General features: G+C 52.9%; 1 protein-coding gene across 9 annotated transcripts in view; it reads right to left on the bottom strand.

Annotated features, from left to right (window-relative positions):
* Nucleotides 1-15288, bottom strand: part of LOC102960084 (stem-loop binding protein) — a 74095-nt gene that overhangs the window by 52000 nt on the left and 6807 nt on the right. For 6 of the 9 annotated variants that reach the window (XM_042985158.1, XM_042985159.1, XM_042985160.1 and 3 more), the window contains 4 exons: nt 14694-14753; nt 14264-14401; nt 13477-13626; nt 11905-11986 (listed from right to left, as the gene is read on the bottom strand). In XM_042985158.1, coding sequence (XP_042841092.1) covers nt 11905-11986; nt 13477-13626; nt 14264-14401; nt 14694-14753 — 430 coding nt within the window. Of the gene's footprint in view, nt 1-7962; nt 8919-8940; nt 10524-11904; nt 11987-13476; nt 13627-14263; nt 14402-14693; nt 14754-15288 lie in introns of those variants that run through there. The other 3 variants (XM_042985163.1, XM_042985166.1, XM_042985167.1) reach the window with 2 other exon arrangements.

The raw sequence follows: 15288 nt of genomic DNA, 5'->3' as shown, positions 1-15288 counted from the left end.
CCCGGGCGTGAGCCAGCCCTGCCCCTGCACCCCCCGCACGATCACCTCGGCTTTCCTTACTTGCACCCGACAGCCTTCACGGGTCACCGCGTGCCTCGTGAGCGAGCAGCGTGGGCCTGCGCAGGGGCCGCCGGCGCCCAGACCCGAGGGGGAAGCCGGGGGCTGCAGCGCCCTGAGCAGCGGGGACGGGGGACCCAGGCCACACGGAGGCGAGGCAGGGGCCAGGCCGCGCTGCTGCACCCCCAGTCCTGCGTGTGCTAAGAGCCGCTGAACCGTGCGTGCATTTGAAACAAGCAAAGTGCACGGAGCGCGGACTCGATCTCAAGGCTGTGTAAGAGGCGCACACCCTCCTCCTCCCCAAGTCGCCATCAGCCTGGCTCCAGAATCCTCACTTCCTTTACAAACAGTTGGAGGGCCCGGAGGTGACAGCCCAGACACTGCCTGTGTCTGTACCTGATGTCGCCCTGGGGTCTCGGGCCCGCAGAGGTGCGATCCGTCCCTTCTCTTGTACCGCGACGGACCGGGACCACAGGGCCTGTCCCTGGAGAGGCCCACGGTCAGCACGTGGCTGCTGTGTCCTCTGGGCAAAGGCCGGCACGACCTCCTTCCCCGTGACTTCCTGCCTGCTGGCAGCCAGGTCCAGGGCCTGGGTCGGCCTCCGCTCAAACCAGGGGCGGCTCGAACGGCAGGCCGGCACCCGCCGCAGGGTCCGAGCAGCCAGTGACGCCGGTGCCTGTGCGAGTCACACGTCCTGACACTCCAGGTCCCTTTCCAACCCGTGCGCCGACCCCGTCAGAAGGTGGGGGAGGGCCACTAGAGCGTCCCCCAAACTGAGAAGTCACTTCAAGACCACAAAGGAAGCAGGCCACTCCGTGCCGCCTGGTCTCATTCAGGGTAACTTCCTGACGGGGCATCGGACGGACGATGCGTACAGCTGTGGTCACTCCCTGAAAACCCGGACCCGAGTCCCAGATGGTACAGAGCGAGGGGACACACAGAGGGGCAGGGAGTGAGACCCAAGGGCTCGCACGCACCCCGAGAGCTAACCTCGTATGAGATCTGGTGGGGCCACCGGTGCCTCAGGAGGGGGACGACTGTCATCTGTAAGATTCACAGAGGCAAAAGCAAGTGTCCCTGCATTCTGGTCTTGGCGGGCACGTTTTGAGGGTGTGTCAGTCTCCAAGGGGCCCCGAGAGAGGTCATCCAGCGGACACGTGCACAACGGAGGGCCAGACCGGTCAGGAGGGTCAGCAGTTGGGCAGACCCCGTGGCACAGCTCAATTAGGTTGGGCCAGAGACAGGTGGTCCCCCCCCCGCCCCCGGGGCCCTCATCGTCTTCCAAAAGGGACCCGTTTCTGGCTTTTCCCAAAATATCGTTATGAGCTCTTTAACTTAAAACATTTCGATGGGTTTTAATTCGTTGCGTCTCTTGTCCCCACTGGAGATCAAACTGTCCCAGTTTGGGGCACTGGGGGATCGCTTCAGGTCACTGCCGAGTCCTGTGGGTGTGACCCTCCTGGAGTCTCAAACCGTGAGGCGGTCGGCGGGACGCAGGCCCGGGCTCATCACGGACACCCCGCCCCGCACCTGGGATCAGCCATTTTTCCAAGAGGCCCTCAGAGTGAGCGATGGTATTTCAAGACCACGGTACGGGGGCAAAGGATGGTCACTGCGCCGGGTTGGTCACTGTCTCTAGAGCTTTTCGGCAGAAAGAGGTGGAGGGGAGACAAAGACGATACAGAGGAGATACAGACTACGGACATGTGGCTACGTAAGCCCAACAGACTGGTGGCCGGTTACAGATAAGATACGGAGCGGAGGGAGGTATGGGCTGGACACAGGCTGCACGACGCCTTGACACACAGCGTGTCCAGAACCCGCGGGAGGACATCTGGGTCATTCCCAGCTGGCCGCGACAAACACCACGGTACTTCCTGACGCTTTCCGTGCACACGGACACCACAGAGCTCTTCTGGAAGCCCTTCTCCTCCGGGTACCTGTGTCTCTCCTCCCACACGGAGGGCACAGCAGACGTGGGGGCCGGAAGACCCCGTAACGTCTCCCTGGGTCTTCCCGGTGGTGCGAGGAGCGCCGACACCCACGATAGGATCACTACGAACGTGAAACGTTTTTCTGTGTGGTCCGCCTTCCCCGCTCCATCTGGTCAAGCGGCTGCCAGAGCAAGGACCCTCCACGCGTTCACCCTCTGCACCCGAGCTGAGGCTCCTCACCTTGTGTTGGCGCGCCAGCCGACCGCACGGGTAGCACGCTGATCGCCAAGATAACCACGTCCCTGATCGTGTTAGCCGTCGGAGCCCATCTTCCAGCACATTCCTCGGGAAGGGCTCCCAGGAGCATGTTCTCAGAATTCGGCCTTCTCCCACGTGGGTGACCTTCTGCACCCTTTACGCCAGAAAGTTTTCTGGATATAAAATCCTTGGGACACGTTTCTTTCTTCGAATCTCTTAAACATGCTACTACTCCATTTTCTCCTGGCATAAAGCATGTTTGTCAAGAAGTCTGATCATCTAATGCTTTCCCTTGTAAGTAATGTGCTTTTTTTCCAAGATGTCCAAAGGTTTTTTTTTTTTTTCTTTCTTTCTTTCTTTCTTTCTTTCTTTCTTTCTTTCTTTCAAGTCCAGTAATTTTACAAGCAGATGTCTTGGGGTTGGCCATTCTGGCCATTCAGGAACGTGGCATGCTTTCAAATCCTGTGTTTCAGGAAGGTCTTCGTGAACGGTCATGTCCCCCTAGGATAGCATCTTGCAAAATTACAGCACTCTCTCACAACGGGGACACCGGCACGGACAGTCGGTCCCTGTGGGGACCCACGCACGCCCGGGTGGCACTCCCGGGTTTGCCCATTCACCCGCTGAAGGGCATCTGGGTCATCTCCAGTTTGGGGATGTGAACGCTTGTGTCCAGGTTTTTGTGTGATGTGTGTTCTCACTTCTGGGAAAAACGCCAGGAACACAGCACACTCTCCCCCGTGCGCCCCTTCGGGGAGACCTCCCTCTACACCCTTTAGCCCACTTTTATTTTTGAGAGAGAGAGAGAAGGGGAGAGAAAGAGAGAGTGCGAGCAGGGGAGGGGCAGAGAGAGAGGGAGACACAGAATCCGAAGCAGCTCCAGGCTCTGAGCTGTCGGCACAGAGCCCGACGCGGGGCTCGAACCCACGGACTGCGAGCTCATGACCTGAGCCGAAGTCAGACGCTTAACCAACTGAGCCACCCTGGTGCCCTTCACCCACTTTCTAATTAGACTTCTTTCACTTTTGCGTGGACTGTTTATATACTCCATACGCAAGTCCCTGGGCAGATGTGTGGCCAGATGTGTGTCTGCAGTTTTTCTTTCCATCCTGCAGCCGGGTCTTTGACAGAGCAAAAGCTTTTAGTTTTGATGAGATATATCTGAAGAATGTTTCCTTTCATGCATCACGCTTTCGGGGTCAAGACTTAAGAACTCTGCCCAGCCCCAGGTCCCAATGACCTCCTACAAGTTATATACTTTACACGGAGGTCTGTGGCTCATTTTAAGTGGACCTTTGTACAAATGTGAGATCTAGGTTGTGGCTCGTGGCTGTCCACCTGCCCGGCAAGCCCCCCTGAGATGCGCAGACTTCTAAAACGGCTCCAACGACCCACTCTCGTGCGATCCCCTCTCCCAGAGTGCCCGCTGGCCAGTGACTTGCTTCTTAATCAAACTAAGTGACAGGCTGTCACTTCCAAAAGAAGGCGATACAAGCCTGTGACTCCCATCTGGGCTGCAACCTGCTCTCTCGCCCTGCTCTAAGCAAGCTGCCACGTGGAGAAGCCCGCATGCCGAGGAACAGAGGGCAATCTCTGACCAACGGCCACGAGAGTGAGGCTGGAACAGATCCCTCCCCGGTCAAGCCTTCAGAAGAGACCCCAGCCCGAGCCAACATCTTGACTGCAGTCCCGCAAGAGACCGGACGAGAGGATCAACTAAGCCACAGAAACTGAGATACTGTTCTTGTGATCCACCAAGTCCCGGGGAAATCCGCTGTGCAGCAAGGGGCCTGCCTGTGTCGACAGCAGGCCCCCACCCTGGCAGTTCTGCCCAAGGAGGGGGAGGAAGTTCCTCAGGAAACTCAAATTCTGCCTTTTCCCTACGGAGCACGGCAAGTGCACTGATGGCCAGCACACTGAAAACCACTCTCAAAATCACATTCAGGGCCACCGGGCGAAATGCCACTCGCTGCTCACGTGGCCTGGCATTCTTGAGGGAGTAGCTCCAGGACCCCTCCCTGGGCACATGCGACCACCTCTCGGCCTCCAAGAAAGGGCTAGCACGTCTCTGTAATCGACATCCCTCTTCCTGAGTGCCTGCCTGATGACCATCCTCGCTCTGACTGGTAGTGAAGGAATGAGCCAACGTGCGGGGCTACGGGCATGCGCTGAACGGGTCCCTCGGCAACCACAGCAGGTTCTTAAACATGCGGCACCCGCTGGCTCCTCTAATCCTTAGAGACATCCTACGAGGTAGGCGCTGTCACCCCAGGTCTATAGATGGGGGCATGAAGGCCCCGCCCCACAGCTGGAAAAGCCAGAGCTGGGACTGGGTGGCAGGTGTGCGCCCCGCCCCCACTGCACACACCGAACGGCCCCCAACGGGCCAGGCCAGGCGGAGAGCTGAGGACACGTACACAGTCGGTGCCTCTGTTGCAGCTCCAGCCACCAAAGCCCTTAGTGCCGCTATCTGGGGAGCTGGCTCCCTGTACTACACTGAGGGGATTATTTTCCCGGAAAATTTCGTACGCGTCTTTGAAATGGGAGTTTTATGAGGTGGCGGAGGTCCAAGCGAGGCCTACACGTTAGAAAGCAAACAAGACGGCCACAACGCAGCACGAAACCACATACACACGCATGCAGGCACACGTACAAAAACCACCCTTGAATAAAATCTGCAGGCTTCAGGATCAAAAAGGTGGGGCGCCTGGGTGGCTCCAGTCGGTGAAGCACCCAACTCTTGCTCTCAACTCGGGTCACGATCTAGCGGTTCGTGGGTTCGAGCCCCGTGTCGGGATCTGTGCCGACAGCTCAGAGCCCGGAGCCCTCTTCAGAGTCTGTGTCTCCCTCTCTCTGACCCTCCCCCACCCACACTCTCTCTCTCAAAAATAAACATTAAAACAACTTTTTTAAAAAGGCGCACTTCCTCCCACCCAGCCAATCCAGGTTCAAAGAGGGCAGCTCAACTATTAACTTGCCAAGGCATTTTCAGTTTGCCAAGTACTGTGACAGGACTTTGCCTAGCAGACTTTTCAGATTTGCTAACCTGGAATAAAAAGACCCTGTAACCACTCCATTGACCAGAGGATCCACCCGCATGGGTCCAGAAAGCCAGAAGCGCAGGCTTTTGGTTCAGGCAGACTGCGGACTCACCCGAGGGGCTCCGGCGAGGTCTTCCTACCAAAGGGAAAGGATCCAGATAGACCAGCAAGAAGCAAGAATGGTTCACAATGCAGGAAAAAAGTAAGTTGGGGACAGAGGATGACAGCCCTGATAAGCGGACCCCATCTCTGCGTGGGGAGATAGGGAAATGAGTCACCAATGGGAACGAGATAGCCATCAGCCTGGAATTAATCATGGCAGACAAACTTAATTTAGTTCTGACACTTCTAGGTTCGATGTACAAGAGTCAAGAATAAAGACGACTCAATTCTAGCCGGTGGTTATTTGTAACCTCGTACAGAAAATACTAGATTATGTTAACAGCATTAAAAGGCAAGAACTAAAGCCTGAAAGGTGACTTCCCTGCCGCTTAAGGGCACTCCAAGAATTCAAATGCAAAGCAAAAGCTAGCAGTCAAAATGATTCTTCTAGAACCTAAATCAGAGGGCACGTCCCCTGCTGCCCCCCTCACTCAAGAGTAACGCCCCAAGTCTACGTGTGCCACACCCCGGCTCCAGCCAACCGGCCTCCTCGCCCTCGTTTAAGGCCACTTCCGTCACCCTGTGGCCACAGGTTAGGGACAGTCCCCTCAAGGCCTCCAAGTCGCCTCCTCCCACGCCAGCCCAAACAAAGGCCCGAATCTCCTCCCCGAGAGGGGCTCTCAGTCTGAGGGCCTCCGAGCTAGAGAGACGTCGGATCTGCCGTCCGTCCCCGGCCCCCACCACACACGCCGCACAGCAGCGGGCCGGGCTGGACCCGTCCGGAGCGGGTGGAGACACGGGCGCCACCAGCCATGCGGCTCCCGCTCCGTCAGGGGGTCTCCACGCGTCCCGGCTCTGCGTCTGGGCTGCCGGGTCCACCCTGTGAATTCTCGCTTTTCCACAGAAGGCAGCGTGTGTTCTTTGCAGCCGTGAGCCTTCCTCCGCCCGCTTCCTGCCAGGTGACTCGGGAGGCTCCAAAGGCCCCTTTCCATTTCCTGCTGCCCGTGCCTCTCAGTCCAAACTCACGGCTTTCTAACAACCCAATTCTCCCAAAAGCTCTCCGGGTCCCCGGGGAAACCTCTTGGGGTACGATTCCTCACACAAGAGCCACAAGCGCAGGCCTCCCCAAAACAAGCCCCCCGGGTCTCGGGGGTCTGCAGAGGGACAGCTCCGGAGCGCCTCGGTCCTACCGTTCGGCGGTCTCACGCCGCACGCCCACGGCTTCGTCACAGACCCGCCCTTCCCGGCCGCCCCGCGCCGACGTCTGCTCGAAAGCCACTTCTGAACGTCAGCCCCGCGTGCCACCGGGAAGGCGGAGGGCGAGGCGGCCAAGGGGTGCCGCTCCCGTGCACGCAAGCCCCGTCACCGGCTTCCTGCTCCACCCCTGCCTTCCAGCCTCGGCGGCAGGACGCAGAGGTGCCCTCGGCACCGCCTCGAAATCCTGTCCGGACCAGCCGGTCCGTCATCTTCCACCCCCACGCTGAACTGCCGCCACATGGCCAGGACCCACTCGGCTCCGGTCCCTAACATTCTCACCTCTTCCCACCCACCCCCACTGGGTCTCCCCGCAGCCCGAGGCGGCCCCCAGAACTTTCCTCCCCAAAGTCCCGCCAGCTCCTGACCAGCTACAAACTCTGTCCCACACGTGAGGATTTTGCTAACGGTCTGTACACCAAACTCCTACCTCAGGGCCTTTGCGTCTGCTGCCTCCTGGGGTGGACGTTCCTCCCGGAGAGCACATCTGTTCACACGCCACCTTGTCGGGCATCTCTCACCCAGCCTGAAAAAAATGGCAACCTCCCGCCTCCCGGGCGTCCCCCTGCCCCCTGCCCGTCTCCACTCACCCCTTAACCCGACTCCGTATTGGCTATCTTCTGTCCCCACGGGAGCGTGAGCGCAGACTGTGGAGCACCCCGTCTCCTGCACATCTCCAGTGTCTACCAGGACTGACACACGGCACGGGCTCAACAAAGGGCACGAAGAGGGCCTCCTGCCCTTTTGAAAGACCGTGAACAAAGTTGCCAAAACCCCCCCTTGGCCTGAGGCAAGTTCAGCATCACTTCTGAGGGGCCATCCTTAGGGCACGTGGCCGTGGCCGAACAGCAAGGTCCGTAGACAGATTTTCCAGGGTTTCAAGTGTACGGGTACCAAGTACATGCGGTGGGGTGGGGGGGCACCCCTCAAAACCTAGGTCCATGGCCCGCTCCGCTCCAGGGTAGAACGTGCAGCCTGGGTCTGTCTCGGAAAGAGGGAAAGGCCGCGACACCCCAGATGCCCCGTAAGCGTCCAACCTGGGTCCGTCCCCCAGCTTCTCTGCACATCCACCGGTCACACGCCAAACGCGGCCGGGCCCTGCCGCGTCAGGTCTGGATGGTTCCAGCCTAACAGAGATGCCCCAAGAGCTCCAAACCCATGAGGTCCCGTCCTCACCGGGTAGTTTCCGGATCCTGGGTCAGGCTTCCTTCACCCCCATGTGCCGCCCCCCAGCGTCACGTGACAAGGAGATACTTAGACCCTCCAAACGTGGGAATTACCTCAGCAGGCGCCTAGCTGGCAATAAATCAGCTAAAGAAGGTTCTTTTCTTTTTATTTTTGCAATATCGTTCCATACAAAAGCAATAGAAACATAACAGTCTTAACAAGAAGTTTACAATTGAGTATTTGAACAGAAAATCTGTACACATTATCATTTACAGCAACTTTACATGGTGAATTAACTGATTGTAAAAAAACATCCATTCTAAGCCCCTCTGCTGGCAGCCTTACTCTTGGAGTGTTACGGGTGGAAGGCCTCCCTAGTGCTATTTACAAGTACCAAATTAAGACTGTATAACTTACATAAAATCCATTAACTTAACGGCTCAATTCACTAACTTTGACTATTCAGTGCTGTGGATGAGGCAAAAAAACACACCTTGACATACTGACAAAAGACCCAAAATTTAAGTTTCCGTAACGATATTCAAGTTATCCAATTATGAGAACACTCAGTCAGCTACCGGAAAAGAGAGCTGCCATGAGACTGGTCCTGTGAGCGTGTGGTTAAACCCAAACCAGCCACCTGACGAGGGGAGACCGGGTGTCTAACTTACTGGTGGAGAACCAGTTAAAAGTATGTTTGTCAGGTTAACTTGGAGAATGGCAGAGATTAAGCAATTAAGTTTTCAAGTTCAATTTTCCTTGGATTTAGTTTCATTTACAATTTAAAACATGCAAAATACACTCGCTATACATAAAATTAACGCTTCTTAAGAAAATAAGGCAAGAATAACAGTTCACCATGAGCTAATGTGATAATGAACTATGAACAGAAGCCATCCGGTTACAAATGCAGGACACATGCTTGGCCGGTCCCCAACCTGCCGGGCAGAGGCAACTCTCGCTCCCAGTGGCCTCTAGGTGGCACCAGTTAGCTCATGGCTGAGAAATCTTTCAAGGGCTCCGTTAAACAAGCTTCCAAGTCAAATTCGTCCTCCACTCCGCAGTCCACGTGCCTGACTTTAGTGGGTGTGCCAGAGTACACATCCTAGAAAACAGGAGCACGGTCACGGCTAGCCCCCAAGACACGTGGGACTCGCTGCTGCTGGCCCCAAACCCAAAGCTGTGCGCCCCAAGGCAGGAGGTGCCTGCCTCCTCCTGAGCCCACGGCCCCGGAGGCCGAAAGTCCATGCGCGCTAGGATGCTTGGGAGAGAGAATTCAAACCATCACCTACTTCAAATTCACGGGCAACATCACACTTTCTTGGAGGTGGATTTGTCAAATCCCTACCCGCTAAGCAACCCCCACCAGAGGCTGACTAAAAGCTGACACCTTTAAGGCGTCCGAGCCCCGGCCCTTTGACCCCTAGGGGGCCGCAGAGTGGACTCAGCCTACCATCACCCACGCACCGTGCCTTGTGACGCCGAATCGCACCAAACCGCAGGGCACGTGCTCACCGGCCAAGGAGGATCTGTCCTGGCTGCTCCTTCTCCAGCCCACCTCACCCCCAACACGGGGGCCACTTCCTACACCCACATTTGGGAATCAAGTGAGAGAAAACGCACGTCAAGCTCTTTGCCTTTGCTCACTCTAATAACTGCGCTGCCAAAGGGACCGTTACGTACCATACGCGAGGCACTGTGTAAAACAAAAAGTCCAGATATGAACACCCACGTGCATCTTTTACAAGCACAGAACAGATGCTGAAAAGCTAGACAAAATGCAAACAGTGGCTCTCAAGGCAGGATTTGGTAATGGTGTGTAATGCATTTCTGAACTGCTTCAATAAACAGGCGTTGCTTTTTTCGTTAAAAAAGTTTAATTACAAGGTCATACAATCAAACCTTAGAGTTTACAGTTTAGGGCATTTAAACCCACTGAAGTCCAATGTTTCATCCAACTTAAACCAAAGTTATAAATGAAAGTTAAAACAAAAAGTTATTTTGGGGGGGAGCCTGGGTACACCCCCCACCATGGTCATATTCTTGCCTAAAGGGTTCAATCTGAATCTAGTTCTTAAAGAAACAGAACTCCCCAATGAGGAATTCCGCATTATAAAAACTAGCCTGAATCGCCCCAAAAAGCCAAGGTCATGGGGGAAAAGGCAGGAAGACTATTCTAAGTTAAAGAACATGTAAGAAATGGCAATTCAGACAAGTAGCCCTTGATTCAACTGTGGATTTAAAAAAAACAAAAACAAACAACTTACAATAAGGACATCATCAGGGCAACCAGAAAACCCAACTGTGGATGCTGATGAGACAGTGTTCTGTCAACATGGCATTTCCTGAGCACAGTGACACCGTGGCTGTGTCCACACTTGGTAGAGCGGGTAAGGGATACACACAGTTCTGGGTGTTCACAGCATGAAATAAGGTACTCAGCCAGGCTTCTCTTCCTTTAGCAAACCCAGCCATCTCTGAACCACCTCCTCCTGGACCCCCCAGGACCTCCCACCAGGAGGACCCCTGCCTCTGATCTTTGTGGTCTGGCCCCCCCTCCCCTTGTCCCCTGGGCCTGAGCCATCTCCCTCTAACTTCTGATTTGGCAGGTGGCATGTTCAGAATCTGTTTCTTGAGCTGGGACAAGGGTTCCTCTTCATCCAAACTAAGGATACCACCAGCTGACATTTTCATGGGTTCCTTTTTAGTCCTGCATACGTGTGAATAAATATCCATAAAACTGGGATCATTCTACCATTAAAAAACCTGTTTTTACTTATCTCAACAATTTCCCGCATTAGTCTTCAAAAACCTTATGACAGAAACATAACTTTGCTAGTCTTCTATTGTTTGACATTTGTCTTATTGCTCACCTCACGGTCACAAAGAGTGGGTCAACAGAGGGTCCACAAGACGGGATGGACCTATGCTGGGCTTACCAAGGAGGTGACACAGATGAAGGGGAAAAAGGCAACTATGCACGTTTATTTTATAGGCTTCTGAACTGTTCAAACAGTGCAGGACGACCTCACACAGGATGACCTCACGTAAAGCATAACTGCTCATGTATATATCTGCTTGTACACACGCAGAAAAGTCTGGAAGAACATGTACCCAACCAACAGCTACCCAATCAATACTACCCAACTGACAGCTGAGATAATTTTATATATTGCTTTTAATCTTTGTAGTTTTTTTCTCCAAAAACACACCGTTTTTAAAAATTGGCAAATATGGGGGAAACCCTAGGCCCAAAACACACCTTTATTTTATAACAATTAGCAAACGGTTCTTGTACTAACAAATCACCAGCACAAACTGTATACAGCTTAAAATTAATTCCTGTGACGAGACCTACGTAAGCACTGGAACCAAAGGGAAAAAAGCCTTACATTTTTCTTCTTAAAGCTTATTTTCATTTTGAGAGAGAAAGAGACAGAGAGAATCCCAAGCGGGCACAGCACTGTCAGCACAGAGCCCAAGGCGGCACTCGATCCCAGGAACTGTGAGATCATGACCCGAACCGAAATCAAGAGCCGGATGCTTAACCACTTAACCGAGAATGAAGCCACCCGGGTGGCCAAGGCTTTTTACTTTTAAACTGAAAATGGTGGGGGCACCTGAGTGGCTCTGTCGGTTGAACACCCAACTCTTGGCTTTGGTTTAAGTCATGATCTCACAGTTCCTGGGATCGAGCCCTGTGTCGGGCTCTGTGATGACAGCACGGAGCCTGCTTGGGATTCTGTCTCCCTCTCTCTCTGCCGCTTCTCCACACATGCGTGTGCTCTCTCTCAAAATAAACTTTACACTTATCTTAGCCAAAAGGCCGAGAAGCAATAAACTTCAAATTAATTAATTAATTGAATAAGTAAAATGAAAATGGTAGGACTAACTAGGTGGATCAAACCAAAAACCTAGATTAAGGCCAATACAGAGGGACTCCACTCAATCTGATACTCTGATGACAACAGGAGAAAGGGATAAGGAGCCCCTTACTCATAAGCAGCAAAATCAAACTCTGGCCTCAATGTCAGTTTACAAAGTGGCACACATTGTCAACAATTAACTGGAAACCAAGAAAAGGTACTTACAAAGTTATCCTGAGAGCTTGTCTGGGATTCAGAGCTGCTTTCTGCGGATTCAGTCTCCATTTCCCCGAGGTCCACAGGATGTCTGCGAAGTGAAATCAAACAGGTAAGTAAGTCACCAAAGCCAGGAGACACATGATGCAGGAAGGTGCTCCAAGGCTGCTCACTAAACACAAGCACAATCAACACCATGCTGCCCTCTGACAATGGTCACTCGTGTCTCCTCTGCTCCTGAAAGCATCGAAACGGTTTTCAATGAACCCTCCCTGCCCCAGTACTGCCCAGTCAACCAGCACAGGGAGAGCTGGCTACAGTTACTGCAAGCGGAGACATCCACCTGGCTCAGAGCACACAACCTGCCCGCTCTCAACTACGGTGCAACTGTTTACACCCCCAAGGGCATCCTACCAGGCAGAAGCAGCAATAATACGCCCAATGTGGGGAGGCAGTGGGGGCAGGTGCACACCAGAACAAACCATACAGCAGACCATCACTAATGTTTCCAATTTTCCACTCATAAAGAGCACAGAACAACAGCGACACAGTGGGAAAAATTGTATGACAGGATGACATCTGTGAGACTAACTCTGTAAAGCCATGTTAGAAATTATCTCGGGGACTCCTGGCTGGCTCAGCCGGAGCAGCGGAAGACTTCTGAGTTTGAGCCCCACATGGAGTCCAGAGAGCACTTAAAACCTTAAAAAATCATTTCAGACACGAGTTTATTAATTTCCCCAGCACAAAGCAAAAACTCTAGTGTTTGCTAAATGAACGAATCTGTTTCTGAGGAAGGGAGAGGCTCAGGTCAGGAGGGAGCTGAGAAGAGGTGCTCCAAGAGGGCACAAGTACAAGACCATTCTCTCCAGCTCCCTGTCCAACAGCCAACCCTAACCCTAGACACAACCCTAGGGCAAAACCCCAGGCCTCAGGCCTCTCCAACTAGGCTCCAGTTTAAAAATCCACAGGGACAGGGCACCTGGGGCAGGGCTCAGTCGCTTGAGCGACAGACTTCGGCTCAGGTGACGGTTTTTGAGTTCGAGCCCCACATCGGGCTCTGTACTGACACCTCAGAGCCTGGAGCCTGCTTCGGATTCTGTGTGTGTCTCTCTCTCTCTGCCCCTTCCCCACTCGTGCTCTGTCTCAGAAATAAACATTTAAAAAGAAAAAAAGAAAGAAAATCAACAGGAAAAAGATAAAAGGTTTCCTGGACTAAAAGAGACCTTTTATTTTCATAGTTCAACATAAGTTACTCAAATACCTTTCAGAACGTTGAGTTTAAAACTTAATAGACCACAGCCCACATATTACTAGGTTTATCACCAAGCTCTACTTTCTCTAGCTACAAAAAGTAAATCCAGGAAGCGTACTCTTCCCTCCACCACCTGTGCAGCCACGCAACGGCACACACGTGTGTGTGGGGAAAACAGACACGAGGCCGGGGCAGCGGGCTACCCTGCTCTCAGAAAACTTCCAGGGGCACTTAGTACGAGGCCAGCGTGCCACACAGGCGATCAAGCGGTATCGGTCACCGCACACGTCGCAGAAACAGAGGCCAAGAGTGCAATAAAGACACACATTTCTTGCAGATCACATCCTTCTTCAGGTGGAGGATCCCAAAAATGCAGCGCCACCTTCCAGAGTTTGATCTGCTGGTCCCACGATCGCCGACTATACTTCTTGAACTTGTTGGGGGTCTTGGGATGGATGCCAGGTTGGCGAAGGTGTCTGCAGGAAACAGGGCGGTTATTCCGACACACACTCTGCCCACATCAGCTTCAACATTAGCCCAACTATGAGTTGAGTTACCAAAAAAATACAGATCAACGGAGACTCTATAAAATGAGCAAAACTAACGTATACAACAGCACCGCCCCTTCGATTCTACTATTCTTCTGCGACGTGTGCTCCAAAAAAGTACATCTGAAGCCTAGTCCCACTGAGAAATCGACGCTCTAAGCTTTGCAACCTGCGTGTGAGGGAGCAGGGTAGGAAGGGCGTGCTGCTTGGACAAAACGAGGCAACGCTCATGTTTTCCCCCAGTAACATCTCCACAACCTGCAACCCGAACTTTACTTTCTCCCCCATCGTGCATGTTAATAGCTTTACGTTTATAAGACCACTAGAAGTCTGACGTGAAGTAAGACCTGAAATGTCTGCCAACACCCTGAACTATACAGCGTATTTTCTTATCTTCAAGTCCCCGGGGATCCCATCCGTGCCTCTTCACTCATGTAAGTGCCTCAGTTGTTCAATGGTCCTCAGCAGACGTGAGCTACGCCCAGACTCAGATTCACCCCTGAAGTAACCATCCAGGCTGCAAAGCCCCGTGCTCCATCAGGATGTGCCAGTGAGACAGGACTACCTTGGGACTTCTTTAATATAGCGGTCATAGGCGATGGTATTCTTTCCGTAGTTGATCTGTTTCTGCCTTCTCATGAGCACGCTTTCATCGGTCTCTAAGTCAGCTGGTGCTGCGGACCCCGACTCCTTCGAATCAGAACTGAAGAGGCAAGGAACAGAACACACCTTAAGATCACTACGTAAGAAAACGGCGAAACACAACCATGAAAGAACATCTGTCCTCTGGATTCTAAACCATGTTAATCTTAAACAGTCTAGAAATCTTTGTGTGTGTGGGAATTTACTACACAATTGGTACAGCTTCCAACGCAGTGAGGAAAGGACTAACCCAGTACATGCCACTGAGACACCCAGCACCTCATGCACAGTTGTTTCTACTAACAGACTGCAGGCCCATCAAATTAAAAAAGAAACCTTTACGTGGCATTTACCTTCCCGACGAGGACTTTCTCTCTCTCCCAAAGTCATTTATGAGGAGTTTTCTTTTATATCTGAAAGCAAAATAAACATCACTGATTTTAAGGCATAACTGAATTAACTGAATACAATGCTTTTAGAACTGAAACAGCCCCCAAGAATAAGGTCTTCTTCCTGAGCAGTGTAGTCTGGATTAATGAGTACAGGTAACAGCACAGTTGGGTGGCTTATTTTTTTTTTTTTTTTGAAGTTTTATTTATTTTTGAGACAGAGACAGAGCATGAATGGGGGAGGGGCAGAGAGAGGGGGAGACACAGAATCCGAAGCAGGTTCCAGGCTCCAAGCTGTCAGCACAGAGCCCGACGAGCCCGACACGGGGCTCGAACTCACGGACCGCGAGATGGTGACCTGAGCTGAAGTCGGACGCTCAACCGACTGAGCCCCCCAGGAGCCCCTGGGTGGCTTATTTTCAATCTGCCTCAGTCATCTTCTCTCATAAGAAGATAAGTTATACACCAAGATCGCACCAAGTGCTTAGGGCAACCAGGCTCTATGAGCAGCTGCCTCAATGCCCTTGGGCACCACCACATATAATAAGGCAGAGGTTCT

The sequence above is a fragment of the Panthera tigris genome, chromosome B1 (assembly GCF_018350195.1).
Source record: "Panthera tigris isolate Pti1 chromosome B1, P.tigris_Pti1_mat1.1, whole genome shotgun sequence".
NCBI classification, from domain to species: domain Eukaryota; kingdom Metazoa; phylum Chordata; class Mammalia; order Carnivora; family Felidae; genus Panthera; species Panthera tigris.
Note: the sequence above shows the minus strand (reverse complement) of the source record. Positions and strands in the feature narration are given on the sequence as shown.